Source organism: Mirounga angustirostris, unplaced genomic scaffold (assembly GCF_029215605.1).
Source record: "Mirounga angustirostris isolate CCGP_5_RB_7025 unplaced genomic scaffold, mMirAng1.0.hap1 SCAF_2, whole genome shotgun sequence".
Taxonomy (NCBI): domain Eukaryota; kingdom Metazoa; phylum Chordata; class Mammalia; order Carnivora; family Phocidae; genus Mirounga; species Mirounga angustirostris.
Genome location: NW_026991710.1, coordinates 89,759,698 through 89,786,699, shown reverse-complemented (window position 1 = coordinate 89,786,699; position 27,002 = coordinate 89,759,698). Strand labels below are relative to the sequence as shown.

Below are 27,002 nucleotides of genomic sequence, written 5' to 3'. Positions count from 1 at the left end.
ACATAGATCAGTGGAATGGAATAGAGAGCCCAGAAATAAACTCATGATTATTTGCTCAATTAATCTTTGACAAAGGAGACAAGAATATGTAATGGGAAAGGACAGGCTCCTCAACAAATGATGTTGAGAAAACTGGACAGCAACATGCAAAAGAATGAAATTGGATCACTTTCATACAATGTACACAAAAATAAACTCAGAATGGATTAAGAACCTAAATATGTGATCTGAAACTGTAAAACTCCTAGAAGAGAGCACAGGCAGTAATTCCTAAGGTGAGGGAAATGAAAACAAAAATAAATCATTGGGACTACATCAAAATAAAAAGCTTCTGCATAGCAAAGGAAACAATCAACAAAACAAAAAGACAACCTACTGAATGGGAGAAGACATTTACAAATGATATATCCAATAAGGTTTAATACCCAAAATATATAAAGAACTTATACAATTCAACAACAAAAATACCCAAATAATCCAATTAAAAAATGGGCAGAAGACATGAACAGACAGTTCTCCAAAGATATCCAGATGGCCAACTGACACATGAAAAGATGCTCAACATCACTCATCATCAGGGAAATGCAATTCGAAATCACAATGAGATATACCACCTCACACCTGTCAGAATGGCTAAAATAAACATAAGAAACAACAAATGTTGGCAAGAATGTGGAGGAAAAAAGAACCCTCATGCACTACTGGTGGGAATGCAAACCGGTGCAGCCATTGTGGAAAACTATACGGAGGTTCCTCAAAAAATTAAAAACAGAATTACCATATGATCCATTAATTCCACTACTATGTATTTACGCAAAGAATACAAAAACACTAATTCAAAAAGATATATGCACCCCTATGTTTACTGGAGCATTATTTACAATAACCCAAATATGATGGCAATCCAAGTATCCATCAACAGATGAATGGATAAAGAAAAAGTGGTGTGTGTGTGTGTACACACACACACACACACACACACAGGAATGTTACTCAGCCATAAAAAGGAATGAAATCTTGCCACACCATGGACGGATGTAGATGGTATAATGCTAAGTGAAGTAAGTCAGAGAAAGACAAGTACTGTATGATTTTACATGTATGTGGAATTTAAGAACAAAACAAATGAACACACACACACAAAAAGAGAAAAACCAAAAACCAGACTTAACTATAGAGAACAAACTGGTGGTTACCAGAGGTGGGTGAGGGGTGGGTAAAGGGGATCAAGAATACATTGATCATGATGATCACTGAGTAGTGTATAGAATTACTGAAGCACTATATTGTACACCTGAAACTAATATATAATGCTATACATTAATTACACTGGAGTTAAAAATAGGACATTTGGATGGCTCAATCTTGTAAAGCCTTTGCCTTTGGCTCAGGTCATGATCCAGAAGTCCCAGGATGGAGCCCGGCATCAGGTTCCCTGCTCTTCCCTCTGCCCCTCCCCCCACTTGTGCACACTCCCCCTGTCTCTCTAATAAATAAAAAAAATATTTAAAAAAAAACAACAAAAATAAAAATTGTACTCTGATCATAACAGGAACAGTCAGTATCTACAAAATCTAAATGGAGATATCCACTCTACAACTTAGCTTTGTAATAAATATTATAACCAAACCTCAAGGTGAATAACTTTCCATATTTTTGAAAACTCTATAACCACAGATAGTATCTGATAGTTCTATTATTCAACCAAATTCATAGCTAGTGTCCTTATTTAATGTATTATTACTATCATAGGGAAAAAGCAGATGTAAAATATTGTTACGAATACATCAGCACCTTAGCTGTAGAATCAAGACACTCAAATATATTTAAATTAAAAAGTTTCAAATACACGAAAAAAATTATACCTCATCTGTCAATCTGTCTATCCTGTATAAGTTGGGATGAATCATTTTCATTAGATGAACAAGTGGCTGACACTTTATCTGACACATGGCATATACACGATCATCCAGGCGTGTGCTTGTACCGGTTCTAAATGCTTTCTACAAGAAAAAAAAATTACATATTTTTCAAATAAAACATAAACACAGATAAATATCAAAACAAATATATATACCATCACAGTCATGGAAAAAGCATGGCCTTCAAAACAGACTTGGATTAAATTTCCAGCTCTGACATTCAATAGGTAGATATGTGAGCTCGTTATTCAGCTTCTCAAAGTTATATCATCGTGAGAAAAACAGAAAAAAATACCTCTCTGGGCTGCTGAGAGGATTATATAAGATGATGCATATATAACAAGTATTACAGTGCCTGAGACTTGGAAAGATGTTCGATGGACAGTAAATCCTTTCCTTAGAGTCTCTTTCCAGAAGCTCATATATACTAAGAGTGCGCTATAAGCACACCATTATTCAAGCTGCTCCCACATATTAAAGAGAGCATATGGTTTCACCAGAGTTGTGTGTTTTTATATACTTTAATTTTCTACTGATCTACTGTTTTTCAAAACAGCGTTAAGCTGCAAAATTATCTAAATATTAAAAACCCCAGAAAACCTGGATTTCATTTCTTCCATCTATGTACTGAGAATGTATGAAATGTATATGATACATATATGAGATGTAACAGTGTAGACAGAGAGCTACCTGTTTGAGAAGGGCCAAAACATAGAGGGGAAAGAGCTTGAGGGAGCTGGGTGCTATCAGTGCAGAGTGCTGTAAATTTGAGACCGTTGAGCCATATGCAGACAACGAATCCACCACAGCATTCACTAAGGCATCTCTTGCATCCGATAGGCTTGATGAGATGGATCGATCAACAGCTATAAAGCAATCAAAATGAAAATGTATTTAACCACTAGATTCCAATGAATGCTATAAGGGATAAAATTTAAACGCATTATTTAAGAAACCAACAAAAATTCTGTTTTTAGGATAGAAAATAACATTTCACTTGCCCTTTCATTTTGCAAGTGTCTGCTCATCACACAATTTTTTGCGAAGTACATCCGCATAATTCTCACAAGCAGAACAGATCCAGATTGTTGTGGATCTTTTTGTCTTAGTCTCTTTGCATCTAAAACCGCTTAATTGCTACTGATATTAGAGAATGTATATCAACCATTTACATCTGAGAAAGCTCTAGGGATGTTGCCATTCCTCCAGTAGAAGTCACATGTAAAAAGTATCACTTTTTTTTCTGCTTAAACAATGTAAGTTCTGCAATCCGAGTTATCCCTTGTGATCTTCTGAAATCTTGTCAAAGCATTCCCAAGTCAACAAAAAAAGGAGGGCAATTGAACACAGGTTCTCAGACAGACACTGAGGAGCCAGGTATCAGTGTGAAACTTATTTTCTTCTAAGTCCATATTTTATTAAGCTAGAGATAGCCTACAGATGTGCCCAAGTAGTAAAAATAAAAGAATATTGAAGAACAGTTATAACATACTGAATTTAAAATATTGATATAAAATAATTAAAAATTGGGATGCTTTAGTAAATGCTATTACAATTTTTTCCCCAAAATGAGTAATAATGACTATTTTTCTCTAGGACTACATGAAAAATAAGGTTCGTTTCATGCCCAAAAGGAAAATTCACTCCAAACAAAACATTCAGTGTTATATTGATCCCCCAAAAGATTTTTTTTTTTTAACTTACACACAATAAAATTTACGTTTTTGGGTATAACTGTATGGTTATTATATGTCAAACACACAGCCATATAATCACTACCACAATCAAAATGCGTAACAATTCCATTACCCCAAAAATATCCACTGGTGTTGCTCCTTTGTGGTAAAATCTTCTCACTATCTTTAACCCTGATAATCAATGATCTGTTTGTTCTTCATCCCTATAACTTTCCCTTTCCCAGAATGTCATATGAATGTATGTATGTAGTCTTTTTGAAGCTTAGCTCTTTTCATTTAGCATAAAGCCTGTGAGAATCATCCACGTCTGTTGGAATCAATAATTTATTTCTTTTTATTACTGAGTTGTCTTTCCATTGTATGGATATACCATAGTTTGTTCAAACATTTACCAGTTGAAGGACATTTGGGTTGTTACCAACTTTTAGTGATTATGAATCCCCCAGAAGATTTTTAAACTAAGGAATTAATGAGAAATATAAGAACAGTCCAATTCACACTGCTGTAAATGAAAATGCAAAACATATATATATATATATATATATATATATATATATATACCTTCTAAGTAAGGGATTTCTAGGGTAAAAACAATACCCAGGTTTCAGTTTTTAGGATAGAAAAATACATTTCACCTGTTCCTTCACATTTTTACTCACCCATGTTTGCCAGAAGGCAGACGGCAGCCTGTACATCCACTCCCGCATACACATCTGCTAGTGAACTTACTACTGGCAAACAGAGCGTGTGTACTCTAATTCTCCGCTCACCTATATGAAATGATGAAGCAACGTCATTGCAAAAACACATTGGGCCAAAAAGAGAAATCAAGCAAACAGGCCAAAACATTATTCAAATTACTATTTTGATTGGATTAAACCATGCACAGGATTCTGAAATGTAAAAACAAAGTTTTACAAGTAACATGTTTTAAAGAAAATCAAAAAAATCTGTAGACTATGAACATATACTGTATTTTGTATGTAGCTGAAAATTAGGTTCTGGTTTTTATTTTAATATCAATCATTCTAAATTATATCCAACACAGTAAAATGTCAGAAAACTTGACTGTCAAATAACTAAAGTGGGCCTTATGTGCTATGTGGAATTTTTTATTTCACGGGGCAAAAAATAATGCTAAGGATGACATAGCTGGATTTAGCATGAGTTTACCAGACACACATGATCCTGAGAATACATGACTTCCACGAGTCAAAAAAGATATTAAAGATTCAAAATGAGTTAAAAAAACAAAACAAAAACAGAACATATATTTGATTAACTAATGCAAATTCCATTTATCTCTCACCGTATGTTCGTTCATTCTTTCTCATTTCCCCTAGCATGTAAAAGGAGGGGAAAACTATTGCTGATTGTATTTCCTATCTGTTAACATTACCTTTGCTTGATGTATATAATAGGGCTGTCTGAAAGCACACTAAGGACGTATCTGTCAAATTTTCTTCGATTGACAGTTGTACTGCAAATCCAGCATCAGGATTGATGTTGGCAAGGGATAACAGATCAGTGGAACGGACAAAGAAGTTTCCGTGAAACGTGTGCATTGAAAGACCTAGGAGAAAGAAAACCTGTTATAAAAGATGAAGTAAAAGAAGTATCTTTACCTCAGGCTAAAGCTACTTTTTGAAGTAATACCGGCCTCTGATATTGAATCAAAAGGATAACTGGGGAGTAGGACTAGGGTGTCAGCAGAGGTTCTAAAATACCAGTTCAGGAAAAAAAAAATGCAGGTTATATAAAAGGGAGAGTAGACATTTAACTTGTATTGATAACTGATCTTATATTTTCTCATATGTGATCTGAAGTCAGACGAAGATCTAATATACAAAATGAAACAAATGACGGTTACTGTACAACTCATTTAAGAATTAAAATTAGAGAGGAGATTCCCTCCAGCAAACACTCACATAAAACTGAGGTAAACTGAAGACAAATTGAATGATTAGGAAGGCAAAGATCATTCATCATACAATTTTCATTTACAACCTTCCCTACTCCTCTACTTCTTCTAAAATCACCTCCAATATGGCTTTCTCTTAAAGTTCTTCCTAATAAAGCAAACATTATTTTTGCTCATTTATTCAAATTACTTAAAAACTGGGCAATGATTATTCAATAACTACATATATTTAAAACAGCTCATAGCTACCTGGATCAGGCAGGAAGTCTTTCATGATGAAGGATCATTTCAGGTAGTCATGGGTAATTAATTTTGACAAAAGTATGTAATCTAAAGCCTAATTTTTATAATTTCATACCTTTTGTACATCTTATTCTCATAACCGCTTCAAATCCAATTTTTCTTGTGAGATACCGTTTTAAGTCTTTTTGTAACTTTTCTGCTTGTGAAGGATTATGAGTATAATGGAAAGACGGGTAATAATAGATGCACCCTGCAGAGTACTTGGACATGCAAGCTTCAGAGAGAAACAGAAAAAGTATTAGCTACAGAAACAAGAATATCCTGTAATAATATCCAGTAACATTTTACTTGTCCAACAATAGAAGAGATTCTATGTCATAACAAAATCTGTCATAATGAGAAAACCTAAGTGGTCAAAATAAGGATAATATATAAATCTGAGAAAACACAAATATTTGTAAAGTACATGATAAGGTTTATTATTAAGCAAAATGGTAAAGGAATTGGATTTTAAAAACAAATAGTAATAGCATTTTAGATATGTATAGTGCTTTACAGTTTACTAGTAATTTTCATAGATGGTATCTATCTAATTCACATGCTTTTTACCCCCAAATGTTGAGAACTCTTAATAAAGAGTTTAGATTTGACTATATGCTAAAAATGTTTATATAAACAGATGAACATGATGAACAGATGAACATATCTCCTTACCTAGAGAAGCAAGATCAGAATACTGTGAACTTAAAAGGAACAGATCCACTGCAGTCTGCTGCCCCGAGCAATCTAAAGCCAGTTTCTTATAAAAATCAGTTGCAGGGCCAAGATGTTGTACAACCTAAGTCAAGAGGTCATAAAGTAAGAGCTAGAAACCTTGCACTATGCACATATTTCTATGTCTCTCTTGCAATAATGAAGAGGATATCCTTTGTCCTTCTATCCAACTAAGGAAGTTTTTTAAATGTCTAGGTAGTTGTCACAGATTCTTTAAGAATACTAATAATTGCTAACATTTATAAACCACTTAAAAAGCACTGTTCAAGATGTTTTATATAAATTAAAGTGACCTACATTTTACAGATGAGGAAACTAAGGCAAAAAATAGATTAAGTAACGACCAGTTACATAGTTATTGAGTGGCGGATGCTGGAATATAAACCCGCCAAGTCTGGCTCCAGAGTGAGTGCTGTTAACCCTTACTGTATACTGCTTGTAACAACGTGAAAGAGTCATAGATTAAAGAAGGCTTTTCCTACTGGTATAAGGACACTTGAGCTGAGAAGGTGGCACCAGAGAGGAGTTAAAAACGCAAGAGTCAGGCTCCAAGTTCTTAATCACTATGCTATATTACAAAACAAAATGTTTCAATCTTCTTAATTATAGTATATGGTTACTATATTAGACTTCACTCAGATATGTAAACTAACACAGGCATTTAAGCTTTTGAGTCCCAGGCAGATAAAGAATATTTCTAAAAGTTAAATGAGAAAAAAAAAAAACTGCACTGAAGACTTCAGGAATACATAACTACCTTCCTATGTTCCAAACCCCTCAATATTCTATAACAGACTGCTTTGGATCAATGAACTGAATGCTAGCTGTACTTGACGAGTTTAAAAAATGTATTTGCCCCAATTTATTTTAAAATTAATTTTTTTCCTGAAAAGTAACTAAAAATGCAGTTTCTATTAAAAGTGAAGTATGGCACTTTCTCTAGCAAATTGGTGAAAATAAAAAAAGATGTGAGAGTCCTTAAGAGTACAGTTGATTAAAAAAAAAATCCAAGTAAAACACATTAATAACTTAAATAAAGCTTATACTCTTTGACCGAATAATTTCACTTTTAGGAATTTTTCCTAAGGAAAAACCAAACTGTGGCTAAATATTTATGGCACTATTAAAACTGTTTAATTCACACTCATAATTAGTTGTAATAATATTTCCTTGAGGTCAGACAAAACTTATACACAGCACAAAAATGATTCTAGTTCATTTATTATTTGAAATAAGGGATTCAAATACTCTGACAAAATCTTCATATAAAACCCAAGTAGTATTCAGCCTCATAGTCTTTTTTTTTTTTTTATAGTGAAACTACTGAAGACAACTATTTAGTAGCTAGGAGGAAACTAAATCGAATACATTCATATTTACTAAAAAATATTTATTTTTTTATTTTTGGAAGTTTATTATTATTTTTTTTAGTAATCTCTATCCTCAATGAGGGGCTTGAGCTCACAACCCTGAGATCGAGTTGCATGCTCTTCCAACTGAGCCAGCCAGATACCTCTAAAAATATTTTTTAAAAATAATTTTCAGGGCACCTGGGTGGCTCAGTTGGTTGGGCGACTGCCTTCAGCTCAGGTCATGATCCTGGAGTCCTGGGATGGAGTCCCACATTGGGCTCCCTGCTCAGCAGGGAGTCTGCTTCTCCCTCTGACCCTCCCCGCTCTCATGTGCTCTCTCTCATTCTCTCTCTCAAATAAATAAATAAAATCTTTAAAAAAAAAAAAAAAAATTTTCAGGGTCCTCAGAAAATGCTCACAATATACTCTTTCAATGAAAAAAAGCCAGTTAAAAAATATCTTGTATACGGGGCGCCTGGGTGGCTCAGTCGTTAAGCGTCTGCCTTCGGCTCAGGTCATGATCCCAGGGTCCTGGGATCGAGCCCCGCATTGGGCTCCCTGCTCAGTGGGAAGCCTGCTTCTCCCTCTCCCACTCCCCCTGCTTATGTTCCCTCTCTCGCTGTGTCTCTCTCTGTCAAATAAATAAATAAAATCTTAAAAAAAAAAAAAAAATCTTGTATACAAGATGCCCAATTATGCTTATTTGTATGTGTTTACATAACTACACACTATTGTCTTTTTTTTTTTTTTTAAGATTTTATTTTTAAGTAATCTCTATACCCAATGTGGGGCTCAAATTCACGACATTGAGATCAAGAGTCTCATGCTCTGGGGAGCCTGGGTGGCTCAGTTGTTAAGCGTCTGCCTTTGGCTCAGGTCATGATCCCAGGGTCCTGGGGTTGAACCCCGCATCGGGCTCCCTGCTCAGCGGAAAGCGTGCTTCTCCCTCTCCCGCTCCCCCTGCTTGTGTTCCCTCTCTCGCTGTGTCTCTGTCAAATAAATGAAATCTTTAAAAAAAAAAAAAAAAGAAAGAGTCTCATGCTCTACCAACAGAGCCAGCCAGGCGCCCATAAACACTATTATCTTGATAGTAAAGATTACTGACGGCTTAATTTGTTAGGCAATGATTTGTATTACCTTTGTAATTAAAATGTTTATTAGTACGAGCATGTTAAATTATAATATTCAGATTTAGTAAGTATTATCCCTTGTTTAACAGAAAAGAGCACTGCAGCCAGAAAATCAAGTCACACCTTTACCATTAGTTATTTTAACCTTTGGCAAGTTTAATCTGTTTTCCTCATCTGTAAAATGAAAGGATTAGAGTAAGTGATTCCTAAATTTCTATGACTTGCAAACCAAGAAATAAAACAACACAAAACGATAATTCAATTAAACTTTCTCAGCAGAGTTTTTACTATTAATGAAGTAGAAAAGTAGAAGAATGAACACATAATCACACAGTCTATGGAGGTACAAAACACCATCTTAAGTATGACCGAGAAACCAAATATACAATACCTTTGTGCTTGATCTCTGATTAGGGTCTTCTCTGGACTGCAGAAGTCCTGCGCCCAAGGAAGGTAACTGTGTCTGAAATACAGACACACGGCCACCTGTTGGAGACATTAATTTAAAGGCAGCCTGAAGCGCAGGACCAAGGGCACTGTGTGTTTCTCTTGTATTGGTGAACATATTTGGTAATGCATTCAATAAGTCTTTTATAAGCTGGGAAAACAAAGATTAAAAGTTGAATTACTGAAAGGGCAAGGCAATTTTCTTCTTTAAAACATTCTGCAGTATAATATATACCACTCTATCATGGGGGACCGTAACCTGAGGCGGGTCAATAGATATGCTACCTACATTGTCTATGTGGTATTTATATACCAAGTAAACAAATGTTAAGGATTTTAGTAAACAGTTGAAATAACAGAAATGTTTTCATACTTTAAGAAAAAAAAAAATCTATCTCACCTCTTTACTTTCATATAGATTCACAAGTAAGCTATCCGGTGTAGGTAGAAAAACATCTAAGAGGGAAAACACGTATTTTAATCAACAGATAAATCAAGTCAAAAGAATATCATCAATTTAAAAATCTTAGTTTTTATCAGGCCATATATAATGGGTACCACAATACTGCTTTATTATACACACACACACACACGCACACACTCTGCGTACATTTTACACGTGTCTACACACGTGTGTAAGTACACACACAGGCATAGAAAACTGAGAATGAAGTATTTTCCAGGAAACTTTTTTTTTCCAGGAAACTATTTTGAAACAAATATCAAAGTACACCAAATTATCCTTACAGCATTATGACAGGATGCACTGTCAAACAAAGCAGCCTCAATTCTAAAAGCTATAGTTAGAAAGACTTATTCATTGCTTACCGTCTATATCAGAGACAATCAACATTTGAGGCTGTGATAATCCTTCTTGTAAATTGTAGAAATGAATAGTGCTATCGAAAGTCATGAATCCTATTCTTGTTCGTGAATCTCCAGGAAGCCTAAGGATAAAAATGACAATTTTAAATTCAAAGTTTTCAGTTACATATTTTATTTAAAAAAATAATAAAATAGTGAACTAATAAGTCCAAGAATATTACATGTGCTTTTTCACAGAGGACAGAAAGTTATTCCTCCCTAAACCAACATACATCAGAGAAGACCAAGGATGAACTATCCCATTTTCAGATGAAACCAACATGTTTACAGTTAATATTTTAGAAAACTGAACGATGCTCAAACCTAAACCAAAACTAAAACTGGTAAGATTTCTGGGGTGCCTGAGTAGCTCAGTTAGGCGTCCGACTCTTGACTTTGGCTCAGGTCAATGATCTTAGGGTTGTGAGATAAGCCCTGAGTTGGGCTCCATGCTGGGCATGTGGAGCCTGCTTGGGATTCTCTCTCTCCCCCTGCCTCTCTACCCCCGCCCCCCCCCTCATGCGCACACTCTCTCAAAACAAAACAAAAAATCCCCCAAACATTTCTTGCTAACTTTCCTTTAAAACACACTCCTTTAAAAATTTACTCATATTTTCAGTTCCAATACTACAAAAACAATGTATCTTGTTTAAATAGTTTAAGGGCAGAATGACAAATGAGTACTTTCTAAGAAAAGACAATGTAATGTAAAGCAGATTTTAACGTAGAAATTTTAAATAAAAACCACATTTAAGAACATCAAAACATTTTATCTATCATCAACCTTTTAGAAGTTTTCTGCTGGAACTCAGTATTCAAAAGTCAATGCCTTGGCAAAAAAGAATAAATCATTTTATTACTCGTCGGGTTCTCCTTATTGATGAAGTGGATGCCTCATCTTACAAAAGTATGTTTCTATGTACCACCAACTACATTAACTGCTATTATATAATTTTATATATAAGTTATATTATTTAGCAACGTTTTAAAAATATTTTTAAATATTACAGGATGCCAAAATAGTGTGCATCAAAACAAGAAGCATTATTACTATTATGCATGATTGATCAGGCTAGTCAGACGGTCTGCAAACAAGGTCAAAAAGCACTTCAGAGAACAGAATGCACCAAGTTATGCAGGTGTTTAGCTTACCAATACTGGTTAAGATTTATGATGTTTCTACAGACAAATTCTTTGCTCCTTTGAAATTTCTAAGGTCAATGAGTGTTAGGGTCATTTGTTCCCAGTTAAAATGGAGACTACTTATCCATGCTACTCTAAGCTCAAAATTCAGAGTTGAGCTACAATTGCTCCACATCAAATTCTTTTTTCTCAATGTTCTATCAATAGCGCTTTCCAAAAACATGTTACCCTTTTTTAAATTTTCCTAATACTTCTATTTCCTGCTTAATTAAATATATATACATGTTTTAAATGATTTTCCATTCCCAATTTTATCCTTTTCGTTTTGCATAGTCTATTTAACTCACAAATAGTTACTCATTGGTCTGGCTCCTATTTCTAGAGTTATATATGCTCATACTTTCTCAGCAAGCTGACTCTTCAGTTTTAAAACTATCTCTTTGCAGAGAGTCTTCCATTGCCACTCACTGTTAAAGCTGTATCTGAATTAAGCACCTGTGACTCAAAACAGGGCAAATGCTTCAATAAGGATAAAAATATGAGAACTCTAAGTTATTAACAGAAAATAAAGGCAAATCACTTAATATCTCTGGATATTTTTATCTCAATGTTATCCACTTATCACAGGCCCAGATCAGTGCCATGCAGACTACTGTGATAAAAGCTAGCACTTAATAGAGGAAGGATTCTCAGGCTCAAATGGAAGATGGGAGAAACTTTTTGGAATCACCAAGAGTACTTCTGACAAAGTATTTATATGTGCAACCACCCCAACTCCTCTACACATGTCAAGAACCAATGCAGGTGTGAACCACTCTTACTCATAACCTAGAGTGATATCTCTGTGGTGTTGGGAGTAAAAAAAAAGAAATGTACAAACTATTTTGTTTTCCAGAGATGTGGAAGGTTCATTTTTAAAGCTAGTTGAGGATCTCCTTCATGACTAATACAAGGCAGGAATTAGAGCCAAGTATAAGCAATCTATCCTATACTCTCTTTCTAGTTTCACAATACAGCTCGTTATCAATGTGCCAAAATGAAGAGTTCAGTTTCTGGCTTCCTGAAATGTTCAGTACAAAATCAATTCCTCCCTTCCCTTTATCTGGCTCATTTTCTCATTAGGACATTTAAAACTAATATGAAAAACTCCTTGCTCAGGCATATATTTTAGCTAGATTTCTCTCATCCAGGTCCTTGATACCCTGGCCAGTGCTCAGATCTGCTAAGTCAGAGGAACAGTTAGATGAAATCTAAATTCCTCAGCAAGTATTAAACATTTACAATTCTATGATTCAGTTACCAACTCATAAATTGTAGTAATCGAAGTAGCAGGACCCTTAGTCTGAGGCGGACAAGAAGTACTCTTGCAGTAAGAGATAAACGAAGTCAAACTGTAATTAAAAACTAACCCCATAAACTGCTAATAAAGATTTCACATTTATATTATATTTGTACACACACATTATGAGTAAAAAAAATCTTACTTGTCTAGATTTTCTAACAATGACTGGCACAAAATTGTCAAATATCCAGCTTCCACTGCATTATGAGATACATCTAAAACAAACAAGTAAACTGCAGGTTGAGGAGGACGAAGCTGAAAGGAATGAAAATAATGTAATTTATTTAGTAGGCACAATTTATTCTTTTTATAACACTATTACTACTGGGTATTTACTGAGTAAATGACACACAAAAAATATACAAATAGGAGGATCGACATTTTATAAGATTTTATGTACTAATGAAAATGACATTCCTTTAACTTTTTTTCTTATAAAGTTGGTTATGGATTAAGCATAATAAGGCAGTTGTTAGGTGTGCCTGGGTGGGCTCGGTCGGTTAAGCGTCCAACTCTTGATTTCAGCTCAGGTCATGATCTCTGGGTTGTGAGATCCAGCCCCACATCAGGCTCTGTGCTGGGCATGGAGCCTGCTTAAGATTCTCTCTCTCCCTCTCCCTCTGCCCTTCACACCCCCAACTCCCCTGCTCTTGTGTTCTCTTAAAAAAAAAAAAAAAAGGAGTTGTTACAGTAATGTTTAAGTAGATGGGCTAAATGTTTTCCTGATAAGAGTGTTGATTGAGGTATCTTTCAAAGAAAAAATGAGCTTACTTTTTAATATGAACATCTATATCGCTTCCCTACTCTAGAAAAATACTGTTTTTTATATTTATTTTTTAAAATCTGACAACTAACAGTACTAGCCATTAGTACTAGCTCTTAGGTTACCTGGTGGTGGCTAAATCCCAGGGGTTAAGTGCCAAGTATAAACGAAGTCCTTGTGATGGTATTCTAAGTATGTTAAGTCATTATCTGCTAGAGATGTATACTGAAGTATTTTATAGGTTAAATGATATGATGCTGGGATCAGCATTTAATAAACTCCAGAGTGGGTGAGGGGAGGGTGCACTCGGGATAGATGAAATACATCTAGAAAAATCCTGACAACTGTTGAAGCTTGGTGATGGGTAAATAAGAGTTCACTATACTATTATCTCTTTTTTGAAGTATGCTTAAAAATTACTGTTATAGAAAGTTGAAAGGATATGTAGAATCTTTTTTTTTCTTAATATGCCAACCAAGGATCACATGGGTCATATTGCAAAAACTAAAGATTAACTTCTTGCTTCACCACTTCAATTAGATTAAGATCCTAAGGAGTCAGAACAGAGTTGGGAATGTAAGTTGTAAAGAAGGTAAGAAGCTGAGAGTAAAAGTTTACTATAGTTAATACAGAAACGGACAAGGAAACAGTAGTTAAGTGGGCAGATGCTAAAGTGGACACAAAGGACCATAAAAATTACAAAAACAAAGAAAGAAATGGGTCAAACAGGAATTTAATACACATTAGCTGTCTTTGTTTACCTTTCCCCACTAGCAACATCTTCCATTTTTGCAGACAACAAAGATTAGTAATGAGGGTACTGAAGAAATGTAAGTTATTATAAATACATTTAAAATGAGTAGATACAGGGGCACCTGGGTGGCTCAGTTGTGAAGCGTCTGCCTTTGGCTCAGGTCATGATCCCAGGGTCCTGGGATCGAGCCCCACATCAGGCTCCCTGCTCAGCGGGAAGCCTGCTTCTCCCTCTCCCTCTGCCTCTCTCCCTGCTCATGCTCTCTCTCTCTCTGTATCTCTGTGTCTCAAATGAATAAATAAAATCTTTAAAAAAAAAAATGAGTAGATGCGATAAAGAAGATGAACAGAACTTAAGCCAAGAATTCATTTTTATAAATGGAAAAGAAGAATGAGCTCTTATAGTATAATAAAAGAAAAGGTAGAATCTGATGATGAACTGGAAAGAGAAAAATTAAAGTCACTATCCATTTATCTTGACAGCTGTACTGGTGAACCAGTAAGATGGTAGTATCTTTAAGAGCTTGAAAACTGAGTTTTTCTGTTTGGAGGTCTTAAATATTACATGGCAAAAGAATATTTACATTCATTTCATGTCAGCAATCAAATCAAAATGGCAACAAACTGTAAACAGTGCTTATCATAAAAAACTACTAATGTTTCTTAGTGACATAACTGCATCTTCTAGGACATCAAGTAACCTTTACAAAGAGTTTTCTATTTGTGAAGTATAAACTTTCAGTATTATTTAAAAAAAAATTCATACTGGGGACAATTCAAAATTTTGCAAGAATTCACTTAACAGAAAATTATAAATTACCAATACAGTTATATCCCAGGACTAATTTTTACATTGAGTAATTACCATGTAATCTGAAGAAGCAATGAACTCCACAGTTGAATTCTGAACTTCTGGTCTTTTATGAGGCTCTCCATAAGATCGAGTAAGGGGATTATACATAAATTCTTCAGGAACTAGGTAATAATTAGAAATCCAGTACAAATTTAGTAATATAATTTGCAACTAAATAAGACATATGCATAACAAGAAATAAACACCTTTATCATTAATATTTATATAAGGTTTACAATGGTTTTGTGAACATCTAATGATAAAAATGCTCTTTAAAAAATATATGAAGATAAAAAAAAAAACTTGTGAAATCAGGTGAGGAAACCAGAACACAGGTAACCTTATGTCCTATTTATTACATCATATGACATAGAAAAAAAATCAGACAGAAACACAAATTTGAAAGCAATTATACTAAGAGGACCTAAGAAATGACTAAAGGGGATAAAAGACATGGCACAATTAGTCCACATGACCTTCACTGCTTGTTTTGTGAATATTTTTTTTCCTTTGCCCTGTCACTCTCCTCTGTCATTATCAATCATCCCCTGGCCAGCCAAGACGAAGTGTCTCTAGCCTATATTCTCTCCATTAAAAGTGGCATGAAAGTTTTCAAAGCAATGAAGAGAGAGACCAGATGACAAAAATGTCAAAATGTTTAAAATAATAGTAAACACACTTATTTTAAGAATCTGAAACTCACCGTCATTAACTCTATAGCACAAATTGCATTTCCATCTACGTTGATCGATGAAGGATACAAAAGGGTTGATATATGTTCGACAAGATCGGCACCTCACAATGGTATTTGATGTTATCACTGGTAATTGCTAGGAAGTAAAATAAAGATGCTGTAGCAGAAAAAGCACCTCAGGGGAAAAAAATGGAACACATACTGCTCTGCTCCACAGACAGAACAGAAACCATAACCGTGTTTTGAAACGGAAGCATTTTCATAAAATCCAGTGATGTGCTGAGCAACACAAGCAGCCATCACATTTTCTCCCTCTTTGTCACAAACCGTAAGATAACACCAAAACAAAGGCAATAAAAGTTACTGGCTGATAAGAAAAGCCTGTTTGGCCAAGAAAATCATTTAACTCGAAGCTCATCAGCTAGACTCCAGAAACCCCAGTGAGAAAGAACCATACACCACACAGAAATGTCTTTGCATTTGCTGCCTGACAGCATCTGGTACCAGAGCATAAGGCTCTGCGCACTAGACAGCCGCCACCGTCCTTGCGGGAACCGAGGCCACAAGAACCAAGCACGAGGTGCCTTTTAAAAGAAATACATGAAAAAAAAAATGTGTGCGTGCGATAGTTTCAGATGACGAAAGGCAGAAGTCCTACCTAATTTCGCACGGGTTATTTTTTTAAGAGGGTGAGAAAGGTTATGGACCTAAACTTAACAAAAAAGAGACCACTGAAATGCTGGCAATTTTAGTGATCTTTTCAAAAGTATTGAGGGGACAAAGATTACAAATTAACCTATAAATCTGTTTCAGACTGCTTCAGAAAAAAGGAAAAGGAAAGAAAAGGTTTGGGAAAGGAACTTTATATTCAATTAAAGAAATTCAGAAAATATGAAAAAACACTAAGAAATCACATATTATTCTATCTCCCTGAATTAATCCCTGATAACATTTTAGTATATTTTCTTCTGGCTTTTTTTTTTCTATCTCTACATAAATACTTATGTTTGTATTTAATTTCTTTCACATATATAGTTTTTATTACACAAGTAATGACATAACACTTATGAAAAAAATCAGGAAATACAATTAACTGAAAATGAGAAAATAAAGAATTGCCCAGAATTCCACAGCATAGAGGAAGCCACCGTTGCTAATTTAGTGTATATACTTCCAGAAGGTATCACATATGGCATCTGTGTTTAGACAAAAATTCTCATCTATGTATATGGGAAATTAACTATCTTGGTTTAGAGATAATGGCTGAAATAGTATTACAGGTGATCAAACAGTATCTACTGAGTGAATACATTCAAGGTATTTATTGCACATTTATTTTATTTTCTATTCACTCTGCTCCTTTCTATGTATCCTAACTAGTACGGAAGTTAGCTCCACGAGGAAGCTTATTAACCTTCGTATCATCAGCATCTAGCATAATGGGTAGTTAATACACATTTTTTTGCAGGACAGCAAAAGGAATTCAGTAGCAATAAAAGGGGTTGAAAACTACAGTAGTAAAAAAATGTGAGGGAAAAAACACCTTATAGAGTATAAATAAAATGTATCTGGAGAAACTTAATTTCTGAAGTTTAGAAATTTTAAAGACAACATATCTGCATAAAATACCAGAACTGTATGTAAAAATCCAAATCCAGCAAGCTTAGTATTAAACCAATAAACTGTGGAAACTTAAGTAATGTTTTCATTCAATAGACTGGAAGCATTTGGATTTATTACTACAAGGATTATTTGTTTCATACAATTAGGAACCAGCATACAGTTCTCTCCATCCCCAACTGGACATCACTGTTGGTGCTACCTTTATGTTTAATAAAGACTCCCAAAGTTTATGTTATGGCCTTTTCAACTTCCAAAACTACTAATCTTTCAAAGTCCAGCTCAGACCTTATCACTCATAGCAAACCTCTGCTCCTGCACCCAGAGGGAATCACTTCCCATACTGTACTCACTGCCTAAGTACCTTGGAGAATTTGGTTAGGTACATGTATTAGTTATCCTGCACCATGGTTATTTGTTTTTACATCTTTGTCCCCTGTTAGATATAAATTTCTTAGGGGCAAGGTCAATGACTTTGTTATCTCTGTATTTACCAGTGCTTAGTTAAGGCCTGTGACAAAGCAGATTAGTTAGAAAATGTTTGCTGAGATGCATCTGACAAAAATGATTATTTCTAACTTAAAAGATAAAAGATGAAAAAATTCCCAAGAAAATATACAATCAAAATACGCTGCACATAAACATACATGTCAGTACCCGTAAGTATTTTAAAATGTGTTACTTTACCGTCAAGTCCCTGAAGGGATGTAACAACAATCCTAAAGGAAGCTTAGCTTTATTCAGTAAAGCCTGTGTCTGCGGAATATTTGTCAAAGTACAACGAAACGAACTGCAAAAAATATAGACAACATAGACTCTATTAGCTATCAAAAAATACATATACTATAGATAGTTGTAGATAATCAAGAGAATTGAAGGGCATAAATGAAAACTGTCTGGCAACGTTATCTAACTATAACTAGGAAGATCCGTATTCCGCTAAGCAGGCATATATGCAATACAGGACAAAAAACCTCAAGTAAGGACTCAACATTTTCATGGTGGAAAAGTACAACACATCTGGGAAAAAACGATTATCACTAGCATGTAGAACACGGATAGGAGGGAGTGAACAGGAAACCTCTGTATCTTTAATAATGCTGTTCTTGCTTTACTACCCATTTTCACCTGTTGAAACGCCTTTGATGAGTCTCTTATTATGAGACTCATCAAAATTATCACTTCTGAAATCTCCCTTCCCTCCAATCACAAGTCAGAAGAAACGATGCCTTCCTCTATGCTCTGAGATCAGTTTATGCTTCTATGGTACCATTAGTCTGCTTTGCTTTAGTTGGTTGTGTACCTGTTTGTCTTTTCCACTTGATATCAGTGATCACTTTGTCCTGTGTCACCCTAGCGCTATTCTTTTCTTAGAGAAAGTATTTATAACTTAATAAGTACTCACTTATAACTTACTGTTTATAACTTACTAAGTTATAAGTTAAGGTCAGTAGACACAGAATCAATAAAGGAGCAATCAGAGAGGTAAGAAGCAGAAGTACTGGAAACCAGGAAAGGAATTTTAAGAAGAGCAGCTCATAGTATGTACAGATACCCAGATTTATTTGGACTCCAGGCTGGTGGTGTTCCTTGAACACTAAAGTGATCCCTGCTTTAAGACTTCTGCATTTGCTGTTCATGTAGCTTGGCCCACTTGCTTCCCAGATCACGTGGTTTGCTCTCACACTTCATTCAGATCTCCACTCAAGTGTTAACTCTCTGGGAAAACCTGTCCTGACTCCTCAGTTGAAAACAGCCAACCTCCACCCTCACTACTCCCTACTTCATAGTAATATTCTGACATTACATTATACAGATGGTCCCCAACTTATGATGGTTAAGCTATGACTTTTTGACTGTTGTCTTCCCTAATAGAATAAAGGTTGCAAGAGATTGGGAACTGTTTGTTTACTGCTTCATTTCCAGCATCTAGAAACAGTACCTGGCCCTTAACTTAGAAGGCATTCAGTAAATATTTATTAAATGAATGATTTATCTTTATATGTAGGAACAATTATTATTCCTGTTTTATCATTGACAATATATTTTTTAAAGATTTATTTATTTATTTGAGAGAGCGAGAATGAGAGAGAGTACATGATAGGGGGGAGGGTCAGAGGGAGAAGCAGGCTCCTCGCTGAGCAGGGAGCCCGATGAGGGACTCGATCCCGGGACTCCAGGATCATGACCTGAGCTGAAGGCAGTTGCTTAACTAACTGAGCCACCCAGGCGCCCTATCATTGACAATATTGAAAAATTTTAAAGAAATTTGCAGAGTCTTATAGCTACTTATCAGTGGAACTATGGTAAGAACCTGAGTCTATCCAATTGTGAAGAAGTCTATACTCATAAATACTCTGCATTGCTACCTTGGTAAGAGAGAAATTTTCACAGAAAACACATAACTGAGTAGAAACGTATACCATCCACTACCTAGGACATATGTATACACTATATTCACCTACTTAGGGAATGCTTACTCTTTCAAAATAGAAGGCCAAAATCCACATACTCATAGACCTGATAGCAACTTATATTCACAGGAATGGGCAGCTGTTTTCCTCTTAGGATCAATGATTGTACATTTTCACAGCAATGATCTTGACACTGCCCTTAGGCACTGATGGGAGCTGGTGGTAGTGTGTGGCAGAAGAGGGGGAATCCTCGGAGCAACTCCATTTTCTGTTTTCTGTATTGGAAATCTCCGTAAGATTTTGATTGAAAAAAGGGAAGCTTATGGTTTTTTTAACAAGCCAGAAAACTACTGCTTTAATAAAGGAAAATACTGGCTGTAAAGAGGAACGCTATTTCTCCTAATGCAAGGAAGAAAACACTGAAAGGGTAGTGAAGTGAAGTACTGAAAGCAAACAACAAAGGAGAACTCTTGGTTTTGAAGGTACTGTGAGGTGCGTGACAGAGCCAGTTCACCCACCCAGAGGAAACACCAGGGTTTGGTGGCCACCGGATACAAACTATCGGCTACACTTCTCTATGAGGTGAGGAAATATTCAATAAAGGAAATCCAAATTTAAATCCAGGCTGAATAAATAAGCCTGGGGGTAATGGTCTTCGCATCCTATGCTGCGTGGGAAAAGAAAACCCAGAGACAAACCATTTAAATCTGTTCTTGGGATTATGTAAGTGAAGTCAGTGTCCTTTTCAAGTAAAGACTGAAGGGCATACGTTTTTAAAAATTCCACCTTATTTAAAAGACATCAGAAGTTATTACTGGTGAAAAGTAAGGAAAAAGAGATTTAAGAAAAATATAGTTAGATCTGGGTTCCTGAAATCCTTCACTCAAAAAATTTCCCTTGCATTAGGTGATAGGGAATGGGACTGATGGAGACAGAGATGGAGGCAGGAACAGGATCTAAAATGAATTTTACAGCTAGAATTTCTGTACAGAGTAAAATGGAAAAGTCCCCATTAACAAAACTTCCAATCAAGGAATTAATATCATATCACTTGCACTAGTTTTAAAAGTCAAACATTTCTGGGGTGCCTGGGTGGCTCAGTCAGTTAAGCGGCTGCCTTTGGCTCAGGTCATGATCCCAGGGTCCTGGGATGAAGCCCCGTGTCTGGCTCCCTGCTCAATAGAGAGCCTGCTTCTCCCTCTCTTTCTGCCTGTTTCTCTGCCTACTTGCGCTCTCTCTCTGTCAAATAAATAAATAAAATCTTAAAAAAAAAAGAAAGTCAAACATTTCTGACAAAGTCTATTACTTACTAAAGATCATAAAATAAATACTTACTCTGGGCTACAGTTTAATTTTTTGAGGTCTAAGTTCAAGTTAGGTACAGGAGCCCAAACAGGAGTCATGGGTAAAATATTCCTCTCCTGGGTGAGGTTTACAGGTCTCAGACTTTCCGGCTGTGGACAACTCTGAAGACTCAGTCCTCCCAGACTGGAGGACAGCTGGTTCATACCAGGATACTGCTGAAAAAGCAATTCAAAACAAAACAAACAAAAGGACAATATAACAAGCATGAATACAATGTACTATACTATATATAGGATTTTAACATATAGAATAAATAAGAAGATAAAAAAATTTAAACCTGGCTTGGAAACAGAATGATTTTATTTTATTTTTAAAATTTTTTTTACATTTTACTTTATTACGTTATGTTAGTCAATATACATCATTAGTTTTTGATGTAGTGTTCCGTGATTCTTTGCGTGTAACACCCAGTCTCCATTCAATGCGTGCCCTCCTTAATACCCATCACCGAGCTAACCCATCCCCCCCAACCTCCCTTCCCTCTAAAACCCTCAGTTTGTTTCTCAAAGTCCATAGTCTCTCATGGTTCTTCTCCCCCTCCGATGTGCCCCGTTTCATTTTTCCCTTCCTACTTCTTTTTTTAACATATAATGTATTATTTGTTTCAGAGGTAGAGGTCTGTGATTCATCAGTCTTACACAATTCACAGCGCTCACCATAGCACATACCCTCCCCAATGTCCATCAGCCAGCCTTCCCACCCCTTCCCCTGCCACCACTCTAGCAATTCTCAGTTTGTTTCCTGACATTAAGAATTCCTCGTATCAGTGAGAGCATATGATACTTGTCTTTCTCTGATTGACTTATTTCGCTTAGCATAATACCCTCTAGCTCCATCCACGTCGCTGCAAATGGCAAGATTTCAGTCTTTTTGATGGCTGCATAATATTCCATTGCATATATATACACCACATCTTCTTTATCCATTCATCTGTCAATGGACATCTTGACCCTTTCCATAGTTTGGCTATTGTGGACATTGCTGCTATAAACACTGGGGTGCTCATATCCCTTCGGATCACCACATTTGTATCTTTGGGGTAAATAGCTAGTAGTGCAACTGCTGGGTCATAGGGCAGCTTTATTTTCAACTTTTTGAGGAACCACCATACTGTTTTCCAGAGCGGCTGCACCAGTTTGCATTCCCACCAACAGTGTAGGAGGGTTCCCCTTTCTCCACATCCCCGCCAACATCTGTCGTTTCCTGACTTGTTTATTTTAGCCATTCTGACTGGTGTGAGGTGGTATCTCATTGAGGTTTTGATTTGGATTTCCCTGATTGGATACTAGCCCTTTATCTGATATGTCATTTGCAAATACCTTCTCCCATTCTGTCGGTTGTCTTTTGGTTTTGTTGACTGCTTCCTTTGCTGTGCAAAAGCTTTTTATCTTGATGAAGTCCCAGTAGTTCATTTTTGCCCTTGCTTCCCTTGCCTTTGGCGATGTTTCTAGGAAGAAGTTGCTGGGGCTGAGGTCGAAGAGGTTGCTGCCTGTGTTCTTCTCTAGGATTTTGATGGATTCCTGTCTCACATTTAGGTCTTTCATCCATTTGGAGTCTATTTTTGTGTGTGGTGTAAGGAAATGGTCCAGTTTCATTCTTCTGCATGTGGCTGTCCAATTTTCCCAACACCATTTGTTGAACAGACTGTCTTTTTTCCATTGTACATTCTTTCCTGCTTTGTCAAAGATGAGTTGACCATAGAGTTGAGGGTCCATTTCTGGGCTCTCTATTCTGTTCCACTGATCTATGTGTCTGTTTTTGTGCCAGTACCATGCTGTCTTGATGATGACAGCTTTGTAATAGAGCTGGAAGTCCGGAATTGTGATGCCGCCGGCTTTGCTTTGCTTTTTCAACATTCCTCTGGCTATTCGGGATCTTTTCTGGTTCCATACAAATTTTAGGATTATTTGTTCCATTGCTTTGAAAAAAGTTGATGGTATTTTGATAGGGATTGCATTAAATGTGTAGATTGCTCTAGGTAGCATTGACATTTTCGCAGTATTTGTTCTTCCAATCCATGAGCATGGAATGTTTTTTCATTTCTTTGTGTCTTCCTCAATTTCAGAAATAGAATGATTTTAATAAGGTAGTTCAATTTAAAGCATTCTTGGAAAAAACCCAAAGCAAAATAATGAATTTAAACCTTAGCACAGTTAAACCTCACAACAAATTTCAGCAGTAATGTTTTTCAGTATCAAGAATTTAGATTCTGTGAATACAGTTCATACTGGAAAGGCAGGATAAATGCTTTTGTTTCCAAGTTTTTTCAATGACCAATTTTCAGAATAATGAGTTGATGCCATAAAAATGTACAATGAAAAAAAAAATGTACAATGATGTTCAATGAGTTTTGCTTTGCTTATTTTTTCTGTTACATTTGTTATATTTTTAGTATTATTATGAATTCACAGCTTTCTATGAACTCAAAGTGACTTAATGAATAACTGGCCAGTGAAAAAAGACAGATTATTTAATAAATGATAATGAGCTTAGAGCTATTTTTTGGGGGAAAATGAGTTTATTTACATTATGAGCCAAAATAAAACCTTAAAAAAAAAACCAAAAAAAAACAAAACAAAACAAAATAAAACCTTAAATAGATTAACGATGCAAAACTGAAATCACCTAAGAACTAAAAAAATTTATAGCTGGAAGGTTGAAAGGATCTTTTAAAGGATACAAACAAAAGTAAAAACAAAAAAAATCATTATATGGGGGCGCCTGGGTGGCTCAGTTGGTAAGCATTTGCCTTCAGCTTGGGTCTTGATCCCAGGGTCCTGAGACCTAGCCTCTTGTCGGGCTCTCTGCTCAGTGGGGAGCTTGCTTCTCCCTTTCCCTCTGACTGCCACTCCCTCTGCTTGTGCTCTGTCAAATAAATATATAAAATCTTTAAAAATAAAATAAAATAAATCATAATATGACTACATAAAATTTAGATATTCCTTCAATGTCAAAAAAATACCATTAAAATTAAAAACAAATGTCAAGGTGGAGGAAAAAAATTGCAATATATAGTAGACAAAAGGTTAATATACTTATTATAGATGGCTTTTATAAACCAGAGGACCTGAATGATGATGAAAGAATATGAACTGGGACTTCAGTAAAAAAACATAAATGACTAATAATTATAAAAAAATGTTTGCTTATAAAAAATAATTCTTGGTGGACTTGGTAATACAGAGGAATGGGCATTCATATACACTTTTACTGCCTGCTAGATAGCTCCATGTAAATCTATTAGGCATTTTAACTTAACATGGCCAACTCAATTGCCACTCTTAGACCTACTCATCTCCCTTCACCTTCAAAGTACCCAGTTGCTTTGCCAAAAACCTAACATTTATCTTTTCACCTTCCTTTCTCTCAACTACCAGTACAAATCCATCAATAAGTCAAAAGATAGACATTATCCATCCACTTTTCATTACCTTCACCGATACCACCTTAGAACGAAGCACAATCATACATTTCTGGGATTATGGCAAAGCTTCCATTTGTCTCCCTGTTTCCATTTTTGTCTTTTCAAATACTTCCATCCCTGACCTGTTCTTCACACAGCAGCCAAAATGCTTCTCTAAATAATGTAAATCAGATATATCACTCCATTACATAAAATCTCCCATGTCTCCCCTTTGCACTTGGGATAAAATCTAAGCTTTGGACTATGGTTCCTCACTACCTCTGATCTTATTCCTATTACTCTTTTATTTTTTTAATTCCCCCTCCCCAGATTTGTCAGAGTTCTCGGTCAGACTTGAAAACACTTCAAAACAAGTCCTTGGCAACCTCCAAATTATTCTTGGTGACCCTGATATCCCTCTGACCATAATCGTGGGGCCAGAAGGGCATAAAAAAAGTCACCTTTAAATGGCTTCTTTTAAAATTAACTTGCTAATATTAATCTTCGATTAAAATCTACAATCTTTTTTTAGTAGATAGGTAAGAATTTAAATGTACAGCCTAGGGCGCCTGGGTGGCTCAGATGGTTGAGCGTCTGCCTTCGGCTCAGGTCATGACCTCAGGGTCCTGGGATCGAGTCCCGCATCGGGCTTCCTGCTCTTTGGGAGCCTGCTTCTCCCTCTGCCTCTCTCTCTCTCTCTCTCTCTGTCTCTCATGAATAAATAAATAAAATCTTTAAAAAAATAAATAAATAAAAATATAAATAAATGTACAGCCTAGCTATTATGTTTAAATCATTATTGTTCACTGACCCTGAAACTAATGTCCAAAAAACTATTTTAAATTCAGATTAAACAAAAACAAATTGCTGCTTTGTAATCTTCCTTAGTTACATATATCAAATATAACTTTGGTTTTCTTCTGCACAAGTCCCTACCAGTTAAAGAGAGAAAAAAAAAAAGTGCTTAATTCTGAACTGTAAAGACTTGTATTCTCAGAACTAAGCCTGGTCTTGGACAGATGATTTCACTTATCTGAGTCTCAATTCCTTCAATTAAATAATGAAAGGAAGGTAACTACTATAAAAAAGTGAAATTCCAAGTGTTGACAAGGATGTGCAGTAACTGGAACTCTCACACACTGCTAATGGAGGTACAATTTGGAACATCTGCTTTGGAAAACTGTTCGGCATTAACTGCTGAAAGTATGGATACTCCAGGACCCAGCAATTCCACTCCTCGATACATACATTCATTTAAAAGACATGAACAGGGTGCCTGGGTGGCTCAGTCGTTAAGCGTCTGCCTTCGGCTCAGGTCATGATCCCAGGGTCCTGGGATCGAGTCCCACATTGGGCTCCTTGCTCGGCAGGAAGCCTGCTTCTCCCTCTCCCACTCCCCCTGCTTGTGTTCCTGCTCTCGCTATCTCTCTCTCTCTGTCAAATAAATAAATAAAAATCTTAAAAAAAAAAAAAAAAAAGACATGAACAGGGGCGCCTGGGTGGCTCAGTTGGTTAAGCGACTGCCTTTGGCTCAGGTCATGATCCTCGAGTCCCGGGATTGAGTCCCACATCGGGCTCCCTGCTCAGCGGGGAGTCTGCTTCTCCCTCTGACCCTCTTCCCTCTCGTGCTCTCTAACTCTCATTCTCTCTCTCTCTAAGTAAATAAAAAAATCTTAAAAAAAAAAAAAGTTCTTTTAAAAAAAAATAATAAATAAAAGACATGAACAGAAATATTCACAATAGCACTATTCATAATAGCCCCACACTGGAAACTTACCTTAACACCCATCAACAATAGAACAAATAAATAAACTAGTATATTCACACAACGGAGTACATACAACCATGAAAATGAATGAACTACGAGCACACAGTAAGCCTAATGTTGAGCCAAAGAGTCTAGGCAAGAATATACACAGCTATTATTAAAAACAGGCAAAATTAATGTGTGGTATTAGAAGTCAAGACAGTTGCTAACTCTCGTTTGGGGGTTAGTGACTGGAAAAGGCATGAGAAAGGGCTCTGGCTGTTGGTTACATGTGTTCAATTTGTAGAAAGGTATTGAACGGTATGATGTTGATTTATATAACTGTACATAAATATAATACAGATTATATTTCAATAAAAAGTTATAAAAAAGGAAAGGTGGAAGTGAATGATCTCTAACAGTATAAAGTCTAAAGCTTTTGCTTTATGATGTTTACTTCTCCCATGATTAATAATCAGTTACTTTTCAGTCTGCCTCTGTCTCCTTCATTCAAACTCCTGTGATCCTTGCACCGGAGGAGCTAGAGTATAAGAA

The 27,002-nt window shown here is 35.8% G+C and overlaps 1 protein-coding gene across 5 annotated transcripts in view; it reads right to left on the bottom strand.

Moving 5' to 3' along the window:
- The window catches only part of SEC24B (SEC24 homolog B, COPII coat complex component), an 88,285-nt gene that overhangs the window by 7,022 nt on the left and 54,261 nt on the right, over positions 1–27,002 (bottom strand). For 3 of the 5 annotated variants that reach the window (XM_064584950.1, XM_045880607.3, XM_045880610.3), the window contains 14 exons: positions 21,268–21,452; positions 18,206–18,308; positions 15,908–16,034; positions 15,217–15,326; positions 12,978–13,090; positions 10,315–10,433; positions 9,887–9,942; positions 9,431–9,637; positions 6,498–6,621; positions 5,899–6,057; positions 5,019–5,192; positions 4,279–4,389; positions 2,613–2,788; positions 1,866–2,003 (listed from right to left, as the gene is read on the bottom strand). In XM_064584950.1, the coding sequence (XP_064441020.1) occupies positions 1,866–2,003; positions 2,613–2,788; positions 4,279–4,389; positions 5,019–5,192; positions 5,899–6,057; positions 6,498–6,621; positions 9,431–9,637; positions 9,887–9,942; positions 10,315–10,433; positions 12,978–13,090; positions 15,217–15,326; positions 15,908–16,034; positions 18,206–18,308; positions 21,268–21,452 (1,902 nt within the window). The remainder of the gene's footprint in view (positions 1–1,865; positions 2,004–2,612; positions 2,789–4,278; positions 4,390–5,018; positions 5,193–5,898; positions 6,058–6,497; positions 6,622–9,430; positions 9,638–9,886; positions 9,943–10,314; positions 10,434–12,977; positions 13,091–15,216; positions 15,327–15,907; positions 16,035–18,205; positions 18,309–21,267; positions 21,453–27,002) is intronic. The other 2 variants (XM_045880608.3, XM_045880611.3) reach the window with 1 other exon arrangement.